Genomic DNA, 24,322 nt, shown 5'->3' on the forward strand with positions numbered 1-24,322 from the left:
GGGGACCCAGGAAACCCCATGATGTGCCAGCTGCAGCAACGGAATCTGTGGGTGCTGAGAGGAATCCTGTCGCAAGGTGGTGAGAAATGCCCTGGCCTGTTTCTGTACATCAAGGTGGAAGACTACAGTGCCTGGATCACGTCCAAGACTCGGAGCACCGGCCTTCCCCTGTCTTCCTTCCACCACTGGGTGAATTCGGTTCCTTTCTCCAGCGACTCGTCACATGTCGCTGTGACAATGAAGAAATATTCTAGGCTGGGCCAGGTTGTATGGCCCCAACCACACTTCCAAGGACAAAGAGGGGCCCCCATACCTTCATGGCCAACAAGAAGCTCTAGAGAGAGTCTAGACTTTAGTGTAAAGAGTGCAAGGAGCTCGGGCAGGTCTCCTGAGGTGGCGGTACATCCCATGTACTATGACTATTATGGTGGGGAGGATGGGTCTATTTCAGGTCAGAACAGGTTACATCAGCCCCAACAAATGGTCTTGTTTTTTCTGTGCTTGTTTCTTTGCAATGGCATATAGTCTAGGAGCTAAGCCTCCAAACTGAAGAGTGTGCTCAGAATGCTGAGTGCTAGGCATGCGCCATGATGCTTTGGGGTCTATTTTTGATAGTCGCCCACCTGGGCTGCGGACAGGCCCATGGCACATACTGGGTTGACCCTGCCTCCTCTGTCCCATTCCCACATGCGGGAAAGTCACTTTCATTTGTGCTTGTGAACTAAATGTGGGCTAACAAGTGTCAAACCATTCGAGTGCCCTGTGGTTCTTTCAATGTTAACGGTTCCTTCCAGGGGCCAGGTTGTGAAAACATTCCCCATGGGCAGCTGTGGCCTGGGCGGTGACTGTCAGCCTGGATGGAGAGTTGGGACTCTAGCCAGCGCAGGGAACAGTGAGATGATGCCATGACTAGAAAGAAGCTGATTATTTTAATGGATCACTTTTTACTCTACAGCCATGAACTCCCTCTGGCTATTTCCCAGGGGGGTAAATTGCCAGCAACTGCTCATTGGTTGTTTTCATTTTATTCCAAGCCTTGCGGTAGCCTTTTAAGGACATCTGCAAAAAGGAAAGAGGGGACAGGAGAAAGTCAGTTGGGAAACACCGATTGTGACTGTTCAGAATGCAACCCACATCCAGCCCTGTGATGCTGCAGGTGACGCTGTGTGGGGCAGAGCCAGCCATGCATGCTGCAGGATGCGGGCCACCTAGGGGCATCTGGAAGATTCTTCTAAAGAGCTTCTTTCTGTTCAGTAGAGTGAGACTTACAGGTTCCTGCCATGATTCTCCGCTACTTCTCAGCTCCAGATCTGACGGGCCCAAGTTGGGATCCTAATTTACTTCCTACCACCAAGTGACCACAGGAAATGGAGGCAGTGTCCAGATGTGAAAACTCCATGCTCACCAGGTGCCCTGACTGGGTTTTTAAGCTCCTCTAATAATGTCTTAAGTACGCTCAGTATGCAACCTGGCCTGTGGCAGAGTCTGTGCTATCTTTTTTTTCCTGACGCTGGCACATTGTTTGTGCACTTCCCGTTTCACTCCCACAGCTCTCAAAGGGTGTGGGGGCTTCTGTGCCCACTGTAGCATAAGAAAAGGCTGTGGGGTTCATCAAAAACGAAAAGACCCATGGCAAATATGTAAACACATGGAATCGGGTTCTGAGTGATATTAAAAATCTATTACTATCTCATTTTTTAAAAAAAAAAACAAAAAAACCTGGCTTCTCCATGTGTAAAGTAGCAATCGCTAAATTATCAATAGTAAGAGGAGGGATTAAGAAGTTCCAGAATTAACAAAGCAAGCAACTAAAAACACACTATGATGGCAGCGTCTCTTCCCAGTAACCTGAAAAGTCCCTGTCCCTGACAATGAAAAAGCAGTTCTGTTTTGTTTTTTAAAGTTATCCTTCATTTTGGTATAAGAATTGAAGCCACTGCTGAGATTTCTCACAGATGTTACATGTTCAAATACCTGTGTACTTAGCTCAAAAACAAAATCCTCGACAAAAATATGAAGGGCATAAAAGCCTGCCCGTCTTGGGCTTCTCTGGGACTCACCTCTGCAATCTCCACTTTCCTTTCCCACATCCTGATGGTCTTCTCCAGGTCCCCACTTAGCATCTTCTCCCTGACGTACAGCAACACCGGCGGTACCCGGAACCTGGCCAGTTGCTTCCGCAGCTTCTTGTTCAAAGCCTCGGCTTTGGCCCGGTCCTGGGTTGGGAAAGACCAATTCAGCCCAGAGAGCCCTGGTATTTCTGGCCTACTGCAACTTACTGGCCCTCGTATCTCTCCCCAATTTCAGGGCAGTTCTACAAGTAATGTTTAAATTTTCAAAGGAATGAGGGGAATCACAAAATTCTGATTTTTTTTTTTTACAGATGGTGATGTTTTCATTCAGTTCAGAAGTACAGTCTAAAACACTTTTCCTTCCTCCTTTTATTAAGAAACAGGTTTTAATTGTTTTGACCATTAGGCTTGGCTTTTTCTTTTTATGGGTAAAATTATGTATGTAAGTACATTTTGATTTGATCAGTCTCAATTCACTTTCCTGTCTTTTTTTTTGGTAACTCAAATCCACACGAAAAAAAACCAAATGGCACAAGTAAAGGTACCTATAAAAGACAGTATAATTGCATATTCTCTTTCTCTTAACTGATTTAAAAAGTAATTTCATACAACACCATGTATGTAATTGTATTTGGGACCTATAGCATATTAAATGTAATATATTTGACAAGGACAGCACAACGGAGGCAGACTAAAACAAAGGTGTACTTGAGTAAGGAAATAACACCACCTGGTAACTCAAATCCACAGTAAGAAATGGAGAGAACCAAAAATGGTTACTAGGAAGGTTAATATAACAAATTCTATAAGTACACTTCATCTCCTTTCTTCTTTCATCGTTTGGACCCCTTCCTCACACCATTTATAAAATTAACACAAAATGGATCATACACCTAAATGTAAGACCTATAAAACTCTTTGAAAAAGACACAGGAGTAAATCATGATATTCTATTAGGTAATGGTTTCCTAGATATAACACCAAAAGCAAAAGTGTAAAAGAAAAAAGTAGATGAACTGGACTTCATCAAAATGAAAAACTTTTGTGCTGCAAATAGTACCTTCAAGAAAGTGAGAAGAAAACCCACAGAATGGGAGAGTATGTTTGCAAATCATATATCTGACAAGGGATTTCAGTCCAGAATACATAAAGAATTCTTAAAACTCAATGACAAAAGATAAGTAACTCAAAAACTGGGCAAAGGACTTGAATAGACATTTCTCCAACAAAGACAGACAAGTGGCCAATATGCACATGAAAAGATGCCCAATGTCATTAGTCATTAGGGAAATTCAAATCAAAACCACAATGAGGTATCATTTCGCACCCACTGGGACAGCCATTTAAAAAAACCTAAAGTGTTGGTGAAGATGCACAGACATTGGAAACTTCACACATACCGTGTTGATGGGAATGTAAAATGGTGCAACCACTTTGCAAAACAGTTTGGCAGTTTCTGTAAATGTGAAACGTAGGAGTTTACCATATATGTAACCCACAATTCCACTTTTAGCTTTATGTTCAAGAGAAAAGAAAACCTACATTCACACAAAAACTTGTATGTGAATGTTCATAGCAGCGTCATTCATAATCGCCAAAAAGTGGAAACAACCCAACTGTCCATCAATTGATGGTGAATAAAATGTGGTCTAGCCATACACGGAAATATTATTCAGCCATAAAAAGAAACGACATACTGATACGTGCTACAATATGAATCTTAAAAATATTATTAAAATTTAAAAAGCTAGTCACAAAAGACCACATATTGTATGATCCCTTTTATATGAAATGTCCAGAAGAGGCAAACTTACAGAAACAGAAAGTAGATTCGTGGTTGCCTAGGGCTGGAGGGAAAGGGTGAGGAGAGGTGGAGAATGGACGAGGATTTCTAATGGGCACAGGGTTTCTTTCTGAGGTGACAAAAATGTTCTCAAGTTACTGTGCTGATGGGTACACAACTCTGTGAATATACTATAAACCACTAAAATGTACACTTTAAATGGGTGGATTGTATGATATGTGAATAATATCCCAAAAGAGCTGTTAAAAAAGTTAACAAGAAAACTACAATATACTAAGCAGCGAATGCCAGGCTTTTAAAGATGGATTTCATGTTTTACTTATAATATCAACCCAAACAAATAAGTAGCACAGAAATTCTGCATGAGGAGAGCAAACAGACTTCCCCTTTAACTTTGTTACCTGCCACTCTGAACCAAGACCTGCTCTTTTGCAAAGCCTGTTGGTTCTCCATTAAGGATACACTGTGGATGCCGTGACCAAACTGAGTCAGATGTAATAATCCTGTGGCTTTTTGGCCAGTGTAGGCAGGTTTGGGGCCACACAAACCTGAAGTGCCAGGGATACTTCAGTCCCATTCAAGACAATAACACTAATCATTGTATTAACAGCTTTAGAGGTTGACAAAGCATTGCTTCGCATGTTCCTATCTGATCACCGCACAAGTTGTGACGGCTGTTTCACAGATGTGGAAACTGAGTCCTGTCTAATTCAAAGGCTTGTGTAAGGCTAGAAACTGGCAACACCAAACCTGACGTCAGGCCTTCTGACTACAAGTCCAGCGCTCTTTATCCCCGACCTTCCCAAAAATGTCCTCTTTGAGTCACATCCTAGGTGGTGCATTTAACTCGCGGAAATTCAACTTTATGTGCTCAGCAAAATAATGAGAATACTAAGTTGCAATGCAGATGGCGGGAGCACAGATGATGCCACACATCTTTTCACACAGTGACCATAGGCCCTGGAGTGGGCACAGGACAGAGGTCACAGGACAGAGGTCACAGGTCTGCTGCCCAAGCATCCGCTGTCCCAAGCAAGAGTTACATGTGTAAAGAGTTCTCTCTCTCTCCTTTACATAGAACAGTATAGTTTGCTGTGTGTACTTTTTCTCATATCAATTACACTGTTACATGCACTATACTTTTTTTTTAAATGTGTACTCACAATACTTGAGATATTTTACTTTATGAGTCATTTAAGGACTTCTCAAGGATTATTTGGACTCTGCAGGATTTCCATCTTAGGAGCTGTCTCTAGAACCTCATCCAGCCGTGAACTGCAACACTACAGGACTGTGAGGCTCCAGGTACTACTTCCTCCTTTGATGGCCCGGAGCTATTTTGGTGTTTGTGGTCTAGGCTTTTCTAGACAGAAGTCAAGGTGGCTTGGATCTTGGTGAACGATGACTCAAGCCTTCATAGACAGAAGGAAACAAACATGAGAAAGAGTATGTTTGCCCGCTCCTACCTCCTCTACCTGTAGCGTTTCTCTTTCAATTTTTTCGAGTAACTCATTTCTCAGCGAGATCTCCTTTTCCAGATTGATGGACATTTCCATTGCTCGTTGTAGCCTGGTCTGAAATATAAGCACACAGCAAGTCTTGAGCAAAGATGATCACGCAGAGCTATACGAAGGATGGATGGCTCTTTATGAAGCAGGAGAAAAGCAGGCCCATGCAGGAACCTGGGCCTCCCCTCTCACAGCTGCCCAGATGTTCAGCATCCTGGTGTCTAGGTAGTGGGGGAGGAGAGGACAGCGGGAATCTTGTCCTCACCTGCCAAGTGGCCAGGCACTGGGACCCAAATCCCGCCACACCACTTAGTAAGAAAACCTTTGGGCAAGTTCCAGAACCTCTCTAAACTTGGTCTGGTCACCTTGCAGGGTTGTGGAGAGGCTTAAGGGAGATAATCCTGATAAACGCTGGGCGCAGTGCCTGACACACGGAGAACTCCCAGCAAACAGCTGCCAACACCACCTCACTCAGATGAAGAGGGAGAAACAGTCCCCAGGAGGTGGGTGCTACTGCCATCCCGCTCTGCAGGGGAAGCAACTGACTCTTAGGGAAGTGAAGCAATTTGCCAAGGTCACAGAGGCAAGAGGGAGTCAGGATTCGAACCCAGACAGTGGAATTTCACGGCCCACAGGCTCCACCACTGTCTCCAATGTCTGTCAGGGCTGACTGTGCTGGTGTGGGAGGGGTCCTGCAGAGGCTGTCCCACAGCTTCCCTGCCGCCCTTCACCTGTCCTCCTCCCTACCCCAGAGTCCTGCTTCTTAGATTTACCCGCTTTGGGCCTCTGTCTCCAGGGGAAGAGTCCTCCTGGAGGAGCTGGGACATGCTTGGCTGAGAAGTGGACCCAGGGACAGGAGCCAGTGACTTCAGGGGGCTCGCTCAACAAACCCCGTAGAAGCCACCCACCCTGCACCAGGCACTGGTGAGTGAAACAGCACAGGCCCTACCATCAAGAAGATGGCTCGCAGTCTAGACGGAAGTGCAAGAAGAATCGTAAAACTGCCCTGTGCCTAAGAATGTGAGGACCGTGGTCTGAAGGTTTCCCTGGGGGGAGGGATGCCAGAACAGGAGCTGAAAGGTTAAGTCCAGTAGGTCTCGGTAAGAGAGAAGGGAACATTCCAAGCTAATGAAAGAGCCTGGAGAAGAGGATCTAAAAGGAGCTGGGAAGGAGGCGGGTGCTGGGGCAATGGCCCAGGGTCAGCTGTGGGGAAGGGGAGACAGGGCAGGACTTCACAGCAAACCACCAGTTGAGGAGGGAGTAAAGGAGAGCAGAGGGAAGACAGTCACCCCTCAACTTCAAGACAGGGCAAGAAAAAAGGGAATCGCATGGGCAACGGCCAGGCTCTGGTGGGGCAGGCCTTTGAGAAGATGGGACATATTTATGATTCTGAGCGGGATGGCAGGCACTCAGGCGGCTACTTCTGAAAAGTCACGTTACCTTTCTCTTGCTGTGTAACGTATTACCACAAATATTGTGGCTTAAAGCAATGTGTGCTTGTTATCTCACAGTTTCTACAGGTCAGAAATCCAGGCACGGTGTGGCTGGGGTCTCTGCCCAGGGAGGGTTCCCCAGGGCTGAAATCAAGGTGTTGGCCAGAGCCGTGGGTCTCATTTGGGGTTGGATAAGTAATTACACAGTATCCTCTTCCAAGTTCACAGGTTGTTGGCAGAATGCTTTTCCTTAAAGATATAAAACCGAAGTCCTTGCTTTCCTTCTGGCTGTCATCAGGAAGTGGCCTTCGGCAACCTGAAGCCACACTCAGGTCCCTTCCACGTGGCTCCCTCCAAACCAGCAAGGGAGAACTTATCACTAGTAAATCCCCTTCATGCTTCAAATCTCTGACTTCCTCTTCCAGAGAAAACTGTCTGCTTTCAGGTTCATGTGGTTAGGTCAGGCTCACCCAAGTCATCTCCCTATTTGAAGGTTAACTGTGCCATAGAATATAATCTAAGATATAACAGAACCTAATAATGACAGAGCCCATCCTATCCACAGTCCTGGGGGTTGGGCAGAGTGTACATACGGGGGGCGTGTGGGGCAGAGTCTTGGGGAACAGCTTAGAATTCTACCTACCACAAGGCACCACTAATTTACAGTCAGCTAAGAAGGACGTGGGAGAGCAAAGTGGGTAAAGGGCGTCAAATGGTAATGGAAGGAAACTAGAAACACAACAGAGTATACAGATGTTGAATTATAATGTTGTACACCTGAAAAATTACATAATATGAATAACTCATGTTACCCCAAATACATCTAGTTTTAAAAACCCAGTTAATCAATATTTACTAAATGCTCTCAAATAAACTTGTACATTTTAAAAAGTGACACATCTCAGCGGTAGCCTCACACTTATAATCTCCCAGACTCCACCCTGCAGGGCTTGTGGCAGAAACATGGAGGACAAAGGTGCCCCTTCGAACTGATGTTCACTCACAAAACTCTCAGAAGAGGAGAGACCGTGTCTGTCTCCTTTGTGGCTGAAGGCACTTAGCCAGGTTCCTCGCCTGCCCGAGGTGCTCAGTACATGTGGTAATAGAGGCAAGTTATTCTGCATGTTTTTAACAAGGCGTCACACTTAGGTGTTAGATATTCCTTTGAAAGTGGTCCCTGACACCCTCCCATCCTGAATTACTAGCAGTTCATTTGACAATAGTGGCTGAGCACCTGCTTTGGCCACTGTCCTTGGTGCTGGGGGCACACGGAGCAGAATAGCCAAAACTCCATTCTGGTGGCGAGGCCCAAAATCCACCCCCTGTGGGTGAAGTCTCGTGCCTGGGGTCCCCAGTGGAGTCCCCCTTCAAGCCCAGGTGAGGCCCGACTCCACGACTCTGCCTTCTTCCCCCCAGGAGACCTGAGACATAAGGGAAGTGAGCTGCTTCTCCCTCAAACCCTCGCTGTTTCCTTCCTAGCTCCACTCAATGCCTACTGTGATTTGCAACTGGCCTACAGGCATGATATGATGGCCCCCGGGGATTCGGATCGGAATGGCTCCCGTTCTGACCACTGCAACCTGTGCCACTGCAACTCAGGTATCACAAACCACTGGTGCTGTGTGTATAGACCTGTCCGAAGGAGCTCAGGCCCTGCAACCTGGCAGTTTCAGTTTATAAACCAGTAGCTCCACTCCAAACCCCTGGCTTTTCCCCACAAGATCAGACAGGCCCCGTGTTATTCAGTTGATTTTGCAGGATAAGATCAAGGTCCAATGTGATGTAACCTCATGCTGCCCAGCTCTCTAGCCAGCAAGGGCCTGCGAGTCACAAGGCTCGGCTTCATCTTGAAACAACAGTGATCAGATAAGCTAAGTACCGATGGGATAAGCACAGAGTGGATGATCTGCTGGGTGTTTACGACACAGGAACTTCAGAATGCCAGCACAATTTTGTCCACACGTTTTATGCCAGGGGACGATGGCTGGCGGAGGTGAGACACGCACTGGGCCAGGAGCCCCAGCTCTGGCACAAACTTGCTGCTTGAATCTGGCAATTCCTCTGCCCCTTTGGGCTTCAGGCTTTTCATTTGTAAAAGGAAAATATTGGACAAACATTAGCCTAGACTAAACACGTTCAAATTCACATTTTAAAATGACACTGTGTGGGCCACATGAAGCCCACCCGTGAGCCACCTAAGCCTGTAGCCACTGCTGCCACCTGGGCACTAGGCCAGGGGTCAGCAACTTGGCTGTGTAAAAGGCCGGACAGGTAGTAAATAGTTCAGGTTTTGCAGGCCAAGAAGCAAAATGGAGGATATTGTGTAGTTACTTACCTTAACAAGAGAAAAAACAAAGTTCCACAAATGCTTTATTGATGAAATTTCAAATCTAATAATTAAGTACCATATTTGGGAATACAGGTCTACTAATGAGAAGAGTGGAATTTCTGAGGGAGAAAAAGCCAATTTTGCTCAATTGGGTTTCAAAGGTAGTGTTCTCTATCAAATTGGTTACAAATATTCTTGTGTAGAAACCATTCTTAGCTCACAGGCCAGTGGGTGAGATATGCTGGGCCCACAGTTAGCTGACCACTGCATTAAACAGTTGCTAGTAGGGTAACCAGACAGCCTGGTCCTCTGGGCCAGGCCCTGTTCATAACCATAGTCGTGATTAATTATTAATAGTGCTTCTTTTTCAATCAAACGGGTTATGTGTGAATGAGGAATTATTTAGTAGTTTTCTGATTTATAGCTAAGATGGTTTTTCCTTTGCAGGGTTTTCAGCAGGGAAGTGCTTATTATGTGCCTAGATTAAACAGGGCCCTGAAGGTGGTTAGTTCTCTAAACTTACGGTGCATAAAAAGCATATCTGGGGAGTTAAAAACAACAAATGCATGGCCCTCACCTGCTAATTCAATTTGTCAGGGTGGCACTAGGCTGTCCTTATATCTTTTAAAAAAGGCAACGCTCCCTGGGTGGTTCTGATGTGCAGCCAGGGCTGTGGGAACATTTGGAATATTTTAGGACACGTGGCTTTGTCGAGAGAACTCATGGATCCGCAGGAGAGTGAAGGATGCCCTGAGCCCTCGTGGGAAACTGCACTAGTACACGGAAACCTCACTGTGGCTGGAAAGGTGGGGGCCGGAAGCCCTGGGGACCCGGGCATCAGGGCGCACTTTACTTTGTATGCGTGGAGGACTTGCAGGGTGGTTCCGGATGCCAGCTTTAGATGGATCAGTTCTTGATTCCTTGCTTCAATCGCCTCTAAAAACTGAGCATTCTCGATCTTCAGCTGCTGAAAATCCACGTCGTGCAGGGCCTCACTGACCTCTTCCTTCTACAGCTCAGAAATAAGAAAGAAATGATGTGAGGTTGTGACTTGTGAACTTATGGCTCCCACCTTGCTACTCTGGGTGAGATTTTGGAAGTCAGCCATCATTCAGTCATTCAACAAACATGGATTGGGTATCTGCTTGGTGCCAGGCCTGATAATAGGCCCTGGGGATAGGGATTTGAGGACATACATTGCTCCCTGGCCTCAAGGAGTGCACACTCAACAAGGGTTCACAGACAGGTTGCAGTGTGGTATAGTGCAGGGGCCCCTCAGCCAGGCCAGGGGAGGACAGAATTCTGGGTCAGGGAAAGCTTCCCACAGGGGGAGGTGCCTAAATAGAGCTGTGAAGGAAGAGTAGGAAGAAGGCCACTTAAAAGTGGTTTTTCACCTGGAAACCCAGGACAAGCAGGCCTGGATGACATGCCGATTCTTCGCTGTGGATGTATTAGTAGCGTATTGGGTTCCCTCCCTGACCTGACCCCACCTTACCTGCCCCACCAGGTCTGTGCCATCTTATACCTGTGGTAGGTAGGTGGTGGCCGAACTCGGGGCTGTTCCCTATCCCCACGCTCTGCTCACGCTGTACTACCTAGGAGGCATCTTCTGTCCACAACGATTTCCTCAAGCTCCAGTACGACCCCTCCTCTAGCTCAAACACTCCTAGCCTGTCTTTGTCAACAGAGGGTAATGCCTTCCTCCACTGAACCTCTGGAGGCTGTGGCTCCATGGTCCTTGCTGCTTTGGCCTCTGCACAGCCCTTACGCATCCCTGCTTTTCTCAGCATCACCCCTCCCCACTAGTCTGTGAGCTTGAAAGAGCTTTTAGGTTAAAGGTCATCCATCAACTCCCGATCTCACACTGAAATCCCCTCTTTAGGATGCCTGAGCTTGCGTGATGCCCAGAGGACCAGGAAATCACTGTTTGGAGGCAGCTTCTCTCAGCTCTGCTGGGGCCACATTCTTTCTCACACTGAACGCCAATCTCCTTCGCTGACACCCTCCCCCCCACCCTGACCTAGTCCCACCCTCAGGGCCTCACAGGTGGTGTGTCCTCTCCTCCTGGAGGTGGCCAAGCACTTGAAGACAGCAGACTTGGCCCTCCTGCACCCTCTCCCCTTGGGTCCATCAGTCCCAAGTCCTCCCCCTTGCTTTCTGCTCCCCCTGCCCTCTGGCTCCCGCTCCTACGTGAACTCTAGTTACTGATTCCTTCCAGCCTGGAGCTATCACTGGGACCCAGCGCTTCAGGTCGGGCTGCTCAGAACAGAGTGGCACAAGACCACCCCTTTCTGTGGTTCCCTGAGAGCAGCCCCACCCCAGCGTCACCTCCCGCGGAGCTGACTTCATCAGGCACTTGATGGCTAAGCCATGCGGTACCTGTGCCGATATTTGAGGGAACAAAGTGGAGGATTTTACATTTGTCCTTAGTCGCTGGGTGTTGTTAGAGTTGTCCCAGCTTGTTGAGTCTTTTGTGATCCCAAGTCAACCGAGCAATAGTCCCGGGGCATGTTAATTCTCCTGGCCAGCTTTGTGTCATTCTCAGTGGTCACCACTGGTGTGCATGCCACCAGTGCCCATATTCAAGTTAATAATAAAATATTGAGCTAGGAGAGGATGGAGCCACAGAATCCCATTCTGGAGCCCCTGTGCCATGTCTGCCTTATATCAGGAGCCTTTAGGACCAGCTGTTGTTCAAAGACTCACCAAAGAACCCTATTACTGTGCCATCCACGCTACATGCCCCCAAAGTCTTGACAAGTATGTCATCAGGGTCTTTCAAATTCAAGCCAACTCTGTCTACATATTCGCCACCACAGTAACTGTATTAGTTTCCTATTGCTGCTGTAACAAATTGCCACAAACTCAGTGGCTGAAAACAACACAAAGCTATTACGTTACAGCTCATAAGGTGAGAAGCCCCAGCGATTCTTTGGGCTAAAACCAAGGGCCGCCTTCCGTCTGGAGACTCGAGAGGAGAGTCTGTCTCCTTGCCATTGCCAGCTTCTAGAGGCTGCCTTTGTTCATGACCCGGTTCATGATGTGTCTTAAAAGCACATCACTCTGATCTCTGCTTCTCTTATCACATCTTCGTTTATTCTCTCTCTACTGTCTCCCTCTTATAAGGGCCCTTGTGATTACATTGGACCCACTGAAATAACCCAACATAATCTCCTCAACATCCTAGATTTAATCACATCTGCAGAGTCCTTTTGCTATGCAAGGTAACATATTCAGATTCTGGAAATTAGGACACAGATCTAAGGGAGGACATTGTTCTGCCTACCACAGGAACCATAGAAAAAGAAGGAAAAAGCCACATACCTGCCTCAATTGTAAAAGCATCTTCTTCCTCTGGACTTTAAGAGAAACATTTTTCAAACGTAATTTATCCTTTATAGTATCCTAAAAAACAAAAGCAAATTTTAATCCATGTCTCTTCTTCTTCCCTGTTGGTTTGAAAAGCTGGTAAGTCTGTGGCTATAAACCAAATCATGAGTCCTAATAAATAGTCAGTCATTTATTTAGGTCTTTTTACATCTACCCAAGCTGATGTTGCTATAGTATCTCACTCACGACCAAGACGCAAAGGAAGCTGGGTCTGCTCCATGCACATTTTCTATTGCTTTTCAATTCAAGATAATTTGGGTATAGGGCCCTTTCCTGACAAAATGATTTTATGATTCTTTGGTCTTTTATTCTCTTGGTAGTTCACACAATTTTTATTACTTATAACACATTAGGGTTAGTAAGCCTCCCTATCTCCAGGATCCAACGCTTGACATGCTACAAAAATATTTGGAAGTGAAGGAGCATTTTATGTCTCACTCTTATAATAATGGAACTCAAAGAGCTTGAGATGTATCTGGCCCACGCGGTCACCTGACTAGATAGGCTCACACCTTTCTCAAGAAAACATATCAGATCTGGAAACAAATAGCAACAATAAAAAAAGGAGTCATCGATTTGAGATACTATTACTATTCATCCTACCTGATTGACTTTAGCCTGGATAAACTTGCATTTCAAGACACACACACTTTGGGGAACGCAAACAATCTGCATGTGTGAGCAACGTTTCTAATGGACCCAACGGCATGGGGCTGCCTTACGTGAACACTTGCAGGTCACCCTTCTAGGAGTCTCTGCTCCCTTTCTAAGCTCTGAGCTCCTGCCGACTCACCCTCTGGCGGTTCATGTCATCGATGTACTCCATCATTTTCTGAGTGGCCAAAATGCTCCCTTTCTTCTTGGATATGGTTTTTAGAACATCTTTCTTAAACTCGTGCATCGCTTTCTGAACGTCGGTGCATCGAACATCAGCTTCCTCAATGATAGCCTTGGGGAGTCAGCACAAAGAGGGAAGAACAGCGTTTCCAAAACTTCCCAAGCATATAGCCCTCTAAGGAAACCTAAGTTCTAGGCCTTTCTGTGTCCCAGTGCACAGTGTTTCCTCTTAGTCTTAGAAAGATATCCTTAAGATACAAATTTGACTATATGAATGTTATATGTAAATATATGCCTCGAAAAAGTTATAATATCCATAATAAGGGGATGAACAAAGAAAAACAGGGCCTCAGATATCTCTATAAATATGTGTTTCCGTATCTGAAATATTATTTATCTATTAAAAATTATAATGTTAATATAATATATGATATATGATGATATATAAAAATATAATATAATGTAATATAATCTGGAATGTTATACACGAAAACATTAACTACAATCACATCGGGAGAGATGGATTGGTGGAGAGACAGGGAATACTCTTACTAAATATTTCTATAATTTGAAAAAAAGATGTTATAAATGAGTACATGTGATGACATGGAAAGATATTTTAAGTGAAAATATGGCTTATAAAATAATATGATAACTTTTATAAAGAAATTCATACATGCATAGACAATCATCTAAAAACTATTTTATATAAATAAATACACGAGTCTAATTATACAATAATGACCTTTAGGTGGTAAGATTGTGGATGTTTTCAAATATGCTTCTTTTAACTTAACTGTATGTGTAAATTTTGCTACAACAAACAGAGATTGTCTTTAAATAGAAAACACAAAAACACACACATTATTTTAAAGAGTAAAACAAGACATTCTCTGCAGCTGCAGAGCAAATCATCCTCGTTCAGGCTTTTTCATGGGGCACCAAGAAGCAAGTGTCTTCCTCCAGGGGCCGGTCTCTGGCCTCAACCTCTTCCCTCCCCATCGTCTTCACATGCTAGAACATTAATCCACCTTAAATGCCTTTTTCAACCTGTTGATCCCCTGTTCAGACTTCCTCACTGGGGTCCTGATTTCTAAGACATCAAAGATAAACTCCTCTGCCTGGCTTTCACAGTCTCACAGCTCTCCTCACCCCGATTTCCTAACACAGTCCCCAGAGCACCCTCCTCTCTAATCACACCAGCCTCCTCAATGTCAAGAACCTGCCATGCTCATTCCCACCTTCACTGCCTCGCTCATGCCATTCTCCTCACCTAGGGGGCCCTTCTTTTCCTGTTCCTTAAGCCCATGCTATCATTTTTCAAGGCCATGCCAAGTCCTAGGTCCGTTCCATCTCCTCAATAAGTCTTCTCTGACCATTCTAGCCCACACTGTGATGTTTACATCACGCAATCGAGCATGTGAGGACAATACTACCAAATCCTGAGCTCCTTTAACGTGCTAGAATTCAACGATGAACGTTTGGAAATAGAAAGAAGGAAAGTTGTGGGGGGGAAGGGGAGGGAAAGAAGGAAGGAGGGGTAGGTTTATGAAATACAGATGGTTCATCAATGGAGACATGAGTCCACTGATCGGTCCCTCTTGAGACAATGAGTGCGATTCTGTGTGTACCCACATTTAGAAATAGAAACATTTAGAAATAGAACAGTGAGATTTATTTTTCATACAACATGGCTCTCAAATACAAGCCAACAGCTTTATCCCACGGGCAACCGTATCAACAGTGATATTTCGTCTCTGGAGGGCAGCAGACCGTGTTGGTCTCCAACTAGATATGGACCATGGTCATGCATGCTGCATCTGGAGGGTGACTTAGGGACTTTTCAACCAACTCACTGACTTAAATCTCAAACCTTTGTATTATTAAGAAATTATTACAAATTTTAAGGGCACTTATGATTATTATGGTTATGGCTTTTTTTTTTTTAAGAATCCATATCTTAGAGAAATATACTAAAATATTCACAGATAAACGATACGTTTAGAATTCACTTCATAATAGCCCACTGGCCTACGATGAGGGTGATGTTGGTAGGGTTGTGGAGGAAACAAGAGTGGCCATTGTTAATAACTGTTGCATGTGGTTGTTGAGTACATAGGGGTTCCTTGTGCTGGGCTCTCTGCCGTTGTATAGTTTTGAAATTTTCCAGTTGAAAAATTTTAAATCTGTTGTCTCCTCAAGGAGGTGGCGGTAAGTTCCTTAAAGGTAGGCCCTCAATTTGTCTTCATCTATTAATATTTGGGTTTCTTTCAAAGTACCAATAATTATATGAACACACCCTAGGTACTTCTTGGTGAGACGGGAGTGGGGCACGAGGTAGGATGGCCTAGAGAGAGAAAGGTGTACCTCGTGATACTGCAGGTCCCGTTCGGCATTTGCCCTCAGGTGCCTGATTTCATCCTTCGTGTCCTCCAGTTCCTTTTGTACAAGCTCGCATTTCTGGTCGACACTGAGGCTTTTCACATGGTCCATACCTATGCGGGATTTGGATCTACGCTTGATTCGCAACTATACCTCAAGAAAAACAAAGTCATTGTCAGGTAGGAAGTGGTAAAGCAGCCCGAGGTGGGCATCAAAATGACCGCTCAGACCTGCTAGAAATTCCTTGAATGACAGCCAGAGAGAACAAACTCAGTGTGAAGGGATTCTCGATGTTAGGCCTGAAGTGACGGTTATTTCACAAGTCAACCTAAGGCCCTGAGTGAAATACTTCCAAGGCCTATGCTTGACAACGAACTGAAAATAAATAAGGGAAAGTGTCTCGAGGATGGAGAGACTGTGAAGCTGCAGAGACTAGCACTCAAGTAAGGGTCAGGGGAGGCCCAGAGTCCAGTGCCTCTGGAATTGAACGCAGAAGAAAAACTGCATCCGGGGGTGCAATGCTCAGCAAAAACAAATAAATGGACAAAAACTTTAGATTTCCTATACATTTCAACCCAAGATCACAAGCAGGTGGCCCAGGGAATGGGTGGGCCTCAAGCTGGGATTGTTTGGCCCTCAAAGAACAGACTCATACACAGTTTTAAATGTAAAAAAAAAAAAAAAAAAATTGCCCACATTTGAAAATCAGGATATGCTACAAAATAATCCAGATTTCCAGCTTCTTTTGAAAAAATCATCTGTTCTGGCAACATCAGGCCACCTGGCTGGAGCTTTTAGAACTCTTTAGTGCCCACATCCGGCCCCTCCACCTCTTTATGTGACTGAGGCTTGTAAACATTTGAGTTCCCCAATTTAAGGGAATTATTTCAAATAAACTAAGATATTCTGGGAGAGTTGATCTACTGTCTATTGAATGTGATTCCCTTCACACTCACTTGAAAGAGAAACCTTGAAGGGGAAGAAAGAACCAAAAGAACAAGGAGAAAGTCTCATACCACTTGGACTAAGAGGGCACACCAAAGGCAGATACATAAATACCATTTGCATCTAAATCATGGGTGTCCAAACTTTTTTCAATGTTTTTTACAAAGGGCCATATGCGGTAAATTACACAAACAGCCGGGCCACTCACTCAAGGTGAAGTACGTATTGCCTCACCTGGTTTATTTAAGTAAACTAAATATATTTTTGGAATTTGCTGTGGGCCAATTAACAATGGATTGCAGACCACAGTTGGCCCGTGGGCCGCAGTTTTGGCACCCCTGATCTAAAGAAACAAACAGAATAAGATAATCCTTAGATCTTAAATTCTTAAAATAAGATAATTCTTGTGTACCCGTGCAAATTCTGCTTCCAACATTTTCATTTCTGATATTCGTAGCGGTCGCTGATCCCTGGATTCCAGTTTATTGTAATATTTCTCAAACATCTCTGTCTCAGTTTTGAGAGCAGAGTTTCCATAGCTGCAAGACAGAGGGTACCTGAGTAAGTTCTATTAATAGGAGTTTCAACACCAAATAACTAGTATTTAACACTTACTTTCTATGTGTGCCCTTCTGAGATACTTAATCTATTGGTGCCTCAGTTTCCTCATCTGTAAAATGGGAATAATAACAGCACCTACCTTTTAAGGTTGCAATAAGGAATGCAAAGCTTTCGGGACAGTGCCTGGCACACAGTAAGTCCTATTTAAACATTTTATATTATTTACTACGTCTAATGAGCCACAGAATTCAAAGCACTAGGATTATATTGAAAATTGTGGCTGTGATGAAGCTACAGGTTTCATCTTAAAGTATTTTCTAACCCATGTGTGAAATTCCTTTTGAATTACTACATTCTTGAAGTCACACACGTCTACAATCTTCAGATGTTTTCTTTGGTTTATGTTTCTCAGGTTTTTTTAATCTCCAGTAACCAATAGACGAAGCATCCACTGGAAGTTTATGATAAATGGTGGAGAAGCTTTGAACAGATGGTTTTTAAACAACTAGGGATGACAAACCTAATTTATCCTGTACAAGCCAAGATTATGACCTTTTAAACTTTATATATACAGTTATATATAGCACAGTTATATATATGTTATTATAATGTTACATATAACATAATAACTGCGTGTAATACACATGTGTATGTACATGTATATATGAGAGAGAACAGCTTTGATATTTTCATATGTTATTGAGCTAATTCCTGTTTGGCTGAATTTTAAGATTAGTGGAAGACACTCAGTGGGAAGCCGAATAAATCAAAGCCTATTTCTTTTTAAGCATACGTCACGTTCCCACTGTAGGCTGTGGAGTCGGACCTGAGCCTGAATCCCAGGACTACCACTGCCTAGCTGCGTGGCCTTAGGAAACCGACTTACCCTCTGTGTCTTTGTTTCCTCACCCACTTCCTATGGTCACTGCTATACAAGGTCATATATGCAAAATACCTGGTACATAATAAGCACTCAAAAATGGTAGTTATTAGTAATAATACCTCATTTCTGTCCTAAACAGTTTTAGGTGTATATGGTAGAAGTAACATCTGTTCAGCTGCCAGAGATAGGATATTCTGTGTGAGACCAATAAGTTATACCGTTACCACAACTACATCATAGAACCTTGCTATCCAATTTATTTGCTAAGTAGTAGATATAAAAGATTGCTAAAAAAACCCCAGAATATTGGGCCAGTCATTCTTTGCTGTCCATCTCCATGCTTATACATTGGTTCAGGCATAAGTTGCCTGATACTGAAAACATCTCGACAGCCTCCTTTCTATCCTGTTGCCACATTAATTTTATCATAGAATCTTAGCATTGCAAAGGGGCTTAGAGGTCACCTGGTCCAACCTGCCCCCTGCCCACAGTGTAGAGGAACTGCTAAGCACACAGGCTGGCACCAGACACACCCACCAGGCTGAAGCCCTGGCTTCTCCAATTACCCTCTGGGCTTCCCACCATCAGCCCCAGGGCCTACACCTCCACCCTCTTCTGGCTCCATCAAGGCTTGTTAGCTCAGCAGGGGGTGCAGACACAGGGGTAAAGAGCAGAGAGAAGTTCCTTCGCCTCTTCGGGGTTGGGAAGGTGGGGGGTGTCTCATTTTCCTCAGTGTTCAACGCGGACTTGGGTGTCTCCATGCTGGACCAATGTCTGAGCCCACACGGTGAGGAGGGGCCGCCAGTACCTGAGCTCTTCCACCAGCCCGTACAGCTGGATAACAGGCAGCTCGTTCTCCCCCTCCTCGACCTGCGACTCGCTGACAGGTGTGTCGATGTCATCATCCGTCATCACTCCAACGAAGCAGCCCTTGCCAATTCCGAGTGTGGCCAAGACGACAGTGCTAGCGCCTCCGGTCACTTGGGCTGCAACCTAGCGTGCGTTGCCGGGGCAACCGGACGCTGGAGTGTGGGCGGGGCTCCTGGCAGCCCCGCCCAGCAGGGCCCCTTACATCTCGGTGCTGACCACAGGGAGGTCTCTGGCCTTGACCGTTCATTTTCACTTCTTCAACAATAATTCTCTTTCTGAAGCTTATAAACAACAGAAATTTATTTCTCACAATTCTGGAAGCTCATGGTGCCAGCAGCTTTGGTGTGATGGTCAGTGAGGGCCCACTTCGCGGTTCACAGATATCACCTTCTGTGTGTCCTTAGGTGGTGGAAGAGCCTTCAACAATAATTCTTCAAATGATAATAATAGCAGCTACTGTTTGTTCCGCACTTACTATGCCACTGACACCATGTTAAGCATAGTTTATGAAAATCCTTGCAACAACCCTGTAATAATATCGATTATTCTTTTTATTCTTCAAAGGAGGAAGCTGAGACCCACAAAGTTAATGCCATTTGTCAGGGTGTCTTCCTTCCCCTACCTCACTGTGAGGCTTCTACTCTGCTCACTACCTGGTACTTCATGAATACGAACTGCAGTGTCTCTCAGATACCAAGAGCCTGCATTCCTGGAAGGAAAAACCGGGCTGATTATTAAATGGGTATAAATTCAAGAGACGTCCTAAACAGGCACTAAATGCGGTCTTAGCATCCTGGGAGATGTATGGAGCAGACCCTCCAGGAACTTCCGTTAAATGAGGGAAATCAGTCCCCTGGAGTGACGATAGTCACAAGGTTGGTTGTGCCTCACACCGTTTCATAGTTATCATCTCATTTAATCTTCAAACGTCTTATGAAATTGGTATCATTGTCTTCATCTCACAGATCAGGAAACTGAGGACTCGAGTAGCTTAGATGAGTTGTCTGTGGCCACACAGGAACAGAATCAAGCTCTAGCGGAACCTGGTCTATGCTGTTAACCTCTGCACTGATGTGTGTCACGGCGAGGATGGGTGAGGCAGCAGGTAGCTTTCTGCCTGCTCCCATCCGGATGGGAGTGATACAGGATGGGAGTGATACAGGAGAGTTGGCATGTCCCTAGGTAGATAGGGGGGGTCCTTGGTGGAATAAAGAAAAGACAGCCATATCCTAAAACTTCAGGTTTTGAAATCACTCCTTCGCTCCAGGACATAATGTAACAAGGCCTTGAGGTTAATCATAAAATTCCTTTTGGCCTGACAAATGGAGCAGATCTGATAAACAAAGAGTGGGTTACTTTGCTAATTCCTTTAGGATGGGCAAGCAGAACAAACCTGGTAAATGAATTTCACTAGAAGGAGCCAGTTCCCTTCTTCAAACAAGTTCTCTTCTCCAAACAGCTCCCCTGCCCCAAACAGCCAAAGGGAAGGTATAAAAGTGAGAGCTTTTGCCTCAATCAGGGAGCACCCCCGTTCGGGACGCCCTCCCGCTCGGGAGCTGCAACCTCTTCTCTTGCTTCTAATAAACTATCCTCTTTTTAAAACTTTTTGCCTCTCCCTGGTCCATGTTTCCATTCTTCGGCTTCACGAGACACAATCCCAGCCCACACCCAGAAACTGCCAGCAGCTCCAACATCATCTACATCAGAAGGGGCAGGATGAGCAAACTGGACGGGTGAGGCAGAAGGTAGCTTTCTGTGTGCTCCCATCGGGATGGGAGGGGAAGGATGGGCAAATTCTGAGGGAGGGTGGGAGCTGGATGTGGTTAGAAAGCAAGCTGTGATAAATTGCTTGAGGTGAGGGTCAGTTACCTTCCCCTCCAACCCCCAGGAAAACTGTAGTCACTAAACTCCAAAGGACTTTTGTTTTGCTGCCAAGGTGGCACACATTTGGGGGCCAGAGTGGATTACTGGAGATGATAGCAGAGAAGCTGAACCCTGCTACCACCTTCTTCTCTCTGCTGGTCCTGGGAGCCTCTTTGGGTTCTGGGAGCCAAGCAGACCACATTGAGAAATACTTAATATGCTCATATACCACGTGATAGAAATGGATGCTCGTCCCAAGAGGACCTGGAGCAAGAAAGGCCTCCACAGCAGGCCCGGGGATATGGTGCAAGCAGCCCTGTCAGTTGGGCTATGTGAGACAGCAGACCGAAGGTGCTGGAAGTATCAGCAGTGGAAAGAGATGCAGCGTGAAACTTTAAGGAAGATCCAGTGGAAGAATCACTATGCAGAACCTGTGATTTTGGAAAAAGACCATGTAATCCACAGGAGGAAATTTCATGCCTTTTGAGAAATAGCTCCTGGCCCTTGGGTTTGGCAGCCGTTCATAGTAGGTTACTACATGAACAACTGACTCAGCCTGCAGGCTTTAAGTAATAATGATAATTGCCATTGTTATTTCTTAATGTATTTATTACCAGTTAGGTAATAAATATTGCTTGACGAAAACACTTATAACAATTATTATTTCAGTTACTACTTCCGTGCTAACTACGTGCCTGACTGTGGGGACAGAGCCAGGAGAGCAGTTTCCAGGCTCTCGGCCTCACATGGAAAGGTGCTGGCTCAGGTAGTAAATGGCCATCAGCTGTGACTAGTTGGCCATCAGCTGTTACCAGTTAGCCATTAGCCACTAATATAACTGCCGTGGCTGAGCTAGCAAGTGTGGATTGCAGATCGCAGGTTGTGGAGAGGCGGGGGTTGCAGTTAGCATGGCGGATTGCTGTTGGCAAGTGAGGTTGGTTGGCAGAAAAGCAGAAGGTGGGTTGCAGATCGTGTGGCTCCTGCTTCCTGTGTCTCCAACCCAGCCACCACTGAGAATGTAATGGTATGACTCCCCTATCTATGGCTCTGTGGGTGTTCCTTTTTGGCCTCCCAGATCCTGTGTTCTGGTGCAGGGAGCGGGACCAGAAACCCTGCATGGCACTGACACCGTGCTAAGCACGTCCTTCACATTATCTCATTGCATCAGCATGATGGTTCTGTGACATATTGATACCTTCTCAACCCCCATTTTACTCATGAGGAAACTGAGCTTCAGGGAAGTTTAGCAACTTTCCCAAGGTCACGTAGCTATTCTGGGTGGGGCTGAAATTCAAACCCAGGTTCATCCCACTCTCCTCTGTCCTCTCATCATATCCACTCCATTAGAGCAGTGGTTGGAGGCGGGTTGGGGGACCATTTTGCCCTTCCAGGAGACATTTGAAAATATCTGGAATTATGTTTGTTTATTATCCCTGAGGGGGGTGCTATTGTCATCTAGAGGATAGAAGCCGGAGATGGCACTTGTATTAGTGTCCCAGTGCTGCTGCAACTAATTGCCACAAACAGAATGGCTTAAAACCATGCAAATGTATCATCTCACAACTTTGGAGGCTAGAAGTCCAAAATCAAGGTTTTAGCAAGGCCACATTTCCTCTGAAGGCTTTAAGGAAGACTCCTTCCTTAGCTTCTGGTGGCTTTCGCCAATACTTGGCAGTTCTTGACTTGTAGCCCTATCACCCCAATCTCCATCTTCATATGGCCTTCTTCCTGTGTCTTTGTGTATCCTCTCCTCTCCTCTAAGGACAGCAGTCATTTGATTCAAGTCCGACCCTAAATCCAAGACGATTTCATCTCAAGATCTTTAACTAATGACGTCTGCAAAGATCCCTATTTCAAACGAGGTCACATTCTGAGGTTCCAGGAAGACGTGAGTTGGACAGGGAGGACGTGGTTCTACCCACAACACTGTTAAACACCCTTCCATGCTCAGGACAGCCCCCCACAGCAAAGAATGACCTGGCCTCAAATGTCAATAGTGCTGAGGTTGAGAAACCCCCTTTTAGAGGGAGGCATTTCTTTTCTGGGAAGCAATGAGAATGTGCCTTTGCTAATGCAGACAGCCACAAACAGAAAGGGTCTCAGAGCCACTTACAACCCAGAGGCCACCCTCTGCCTCCACTTTTCTGGAACCACTTCTGACAGCCTCTATCTCCACGTGGACGCTGCCGCCTGCCTAGTGTTCTCGTACCACCATGCATTCTGACTTAAGAATCATACTGTCAGATACACTCCAAGTATTAAGCTTCAACCATAAATAAGCAGTGCCCGGCCTCTTCTTCCCCAAAAGAGAAGATGATAAAAAAAAAAAAAATCAGATAAAAGAACTCGGGCTCATGGACAAGTGACTATTTACATGTTGTCGAACAGGGACCAGCTCTGTGAGGTGGGCCATCATTTGATGGCTGCCAGAGCACTTTATTCCTTCAACAAACGTTTGTTGAGTAGCTGCTCTGTGCTTGGCCCTAGGGATGCAGCAGTGAGCAGCAAGGCTGACAAGGAAGGAGCTTCCAGTCACATGTGAAGAAATACAGTGGGGTAAGTGCTACAAGAGGGGCAGGCAAGGCACTCAGATTTCAAGGGGTCGTGAACACCTGGAGCGAGTGAGGTGTAAGCTGAGATTTGAAGATTGAGTAGGATTCAAATCCAGGTGAGTCAGACTCATGAGTCCAAACTCAACCACAAGTCAGCCCCCAAGCAAAGACCAAGGGAAGAGTGGAATTGGGAGAGGAGAGAGCTTGTGCAAAGGCCCTGAGGGCAGAGCAAGCCCTTGGGGAATTGAATGAATGTCAGGTTTTGCTTCCAAGTAAAGGTCGTTACTAACATCCACCTTCTGGTTTTCCTCCCAGTCCTCCAAGGGCTCCCTTTGACCTCTCTTTTTCTCTGAGTTGTTTAGATGCTTTCTCTTGGTGTCCATGTTCAACTCAACTCCCTTCTTCTCAGTTTCAGGGACCCCTGTGTAGGTCTGTCCCCAGGTCACTACACAGGCCTTGACCTCATCCAGAAGCAGAAACAGACATCAGGCATGGCCAGATGTCTTTCGTGTCTCCTAAAATGTCTAGAAAGTGCTTCGTCCAAGCCAGGGTAAGGCAGAGTCAGAAAGTCCTGGGAAAGTGTCAGAGCTGGGGCCTGCTCCCTGATCAAGTAACTTCCACCTTGCAAATCAGAATGAGAGGTATGTAGTGGAGAGCCAGGAGCCACAGTCAGCATCACTTGTGGCTCAGGCCCCCTCTGGGTCACAGAGGAGCAAAAGGGTTAAGAGCCTGGGCTCTGCAGCCAACACAACATGGCTCCAAATACTGCCCCAGCCACTTACTAGTCGTGTAACTTGGAGCAAATCACCTCACCTCACTGAGTCTCATTCTTTGTAACCGTAGAGCTGCCTCAAGAGGTGTGTGTGTGTACACAAATGAGGTGGCCATGAGAC

At 45.5% G+C, this 24,322-nt stretch overlaps 2 protein-coding genes across 6 annotated transcripts in view; one reads left to right on the forward strand and one right to left on the reverse strand.

The window, feature by feature from the left end:
• The window catches only part of PRSS54 (serine protease 54), a 60,887-nt gene extending 58,791 nt beyond the window's left edge, over positions 1 to 2,096 (forward strand). For all 4 annotated transcript variants that reach the window (XM_074314801.1, XM_074314800.1, XM_074314803.1 and 1 more), the window contains one exon: positions 1 to 2,096. In XM_074314801.1, coding sequence (XP_074170902.1) covers positions 1 to 525 — 525 coding nt within the window. In that variant the 3' untranslated portion in view covers positions 526 to 2,096.
• CFAP263 (cilia and flagella associated protein 263) lies at positions 967 to 19,214 on the reverse strand. 2 transcript variants are annotated; one of them, XM_019754775.2, is made up of 9 exons: positions 18,953 to 19,212; positions 17,113 to 17,239; positions 15,741 to 15,902; positions 13,330 to 13,485; positions 12,471 to 12,551; positions 10,000 to 10,155; positions 5,343 to 5,450; positions 2,061 to 2,216; positions 967 to 1,059 (listed from the first exon to the last, which is right to left on the reverse strand). In XM_019754775.2, exons 1-9 carry the CDS (start codon positions 19,054 to 19,056, stop codon positions 973 to 975), a joined length of 1,137 nt encoding a protein of 378 aa, XP_019610334.1. In that variant the 5' UTR covers positions 19,057 to 19,212; the 3' UTR covers positions 967 to 972. The 2 variants fall into 2 exon arrangements, with proteins under 2 accessions (XP_019610334.1, XP_074170900.1); XM_074314799.1 differs by lacking the exon at positions 5,343 to 5,450 and having other exon boundaries at positions 18,953 to 19,214.
• Positions 19,215 to 24,322: the final 5,108 nt, after the last annotated feature.

Source organism: Rhinolophus sinicus, linkage group LG11, assembly GCF_036562045.2.
Source record: "Rhinolophus sinicus isolate RSC01 linkage group LG11, ASM3656204v1, whole genome shotgun sequence".
Classification (NCBI taxonomy): Eukaryota; Metazoa; Chordata; class Mammalia; order Chiroptera; family Rhinolophidae; genus Rhinolophus; species Rhinolophus sinicus.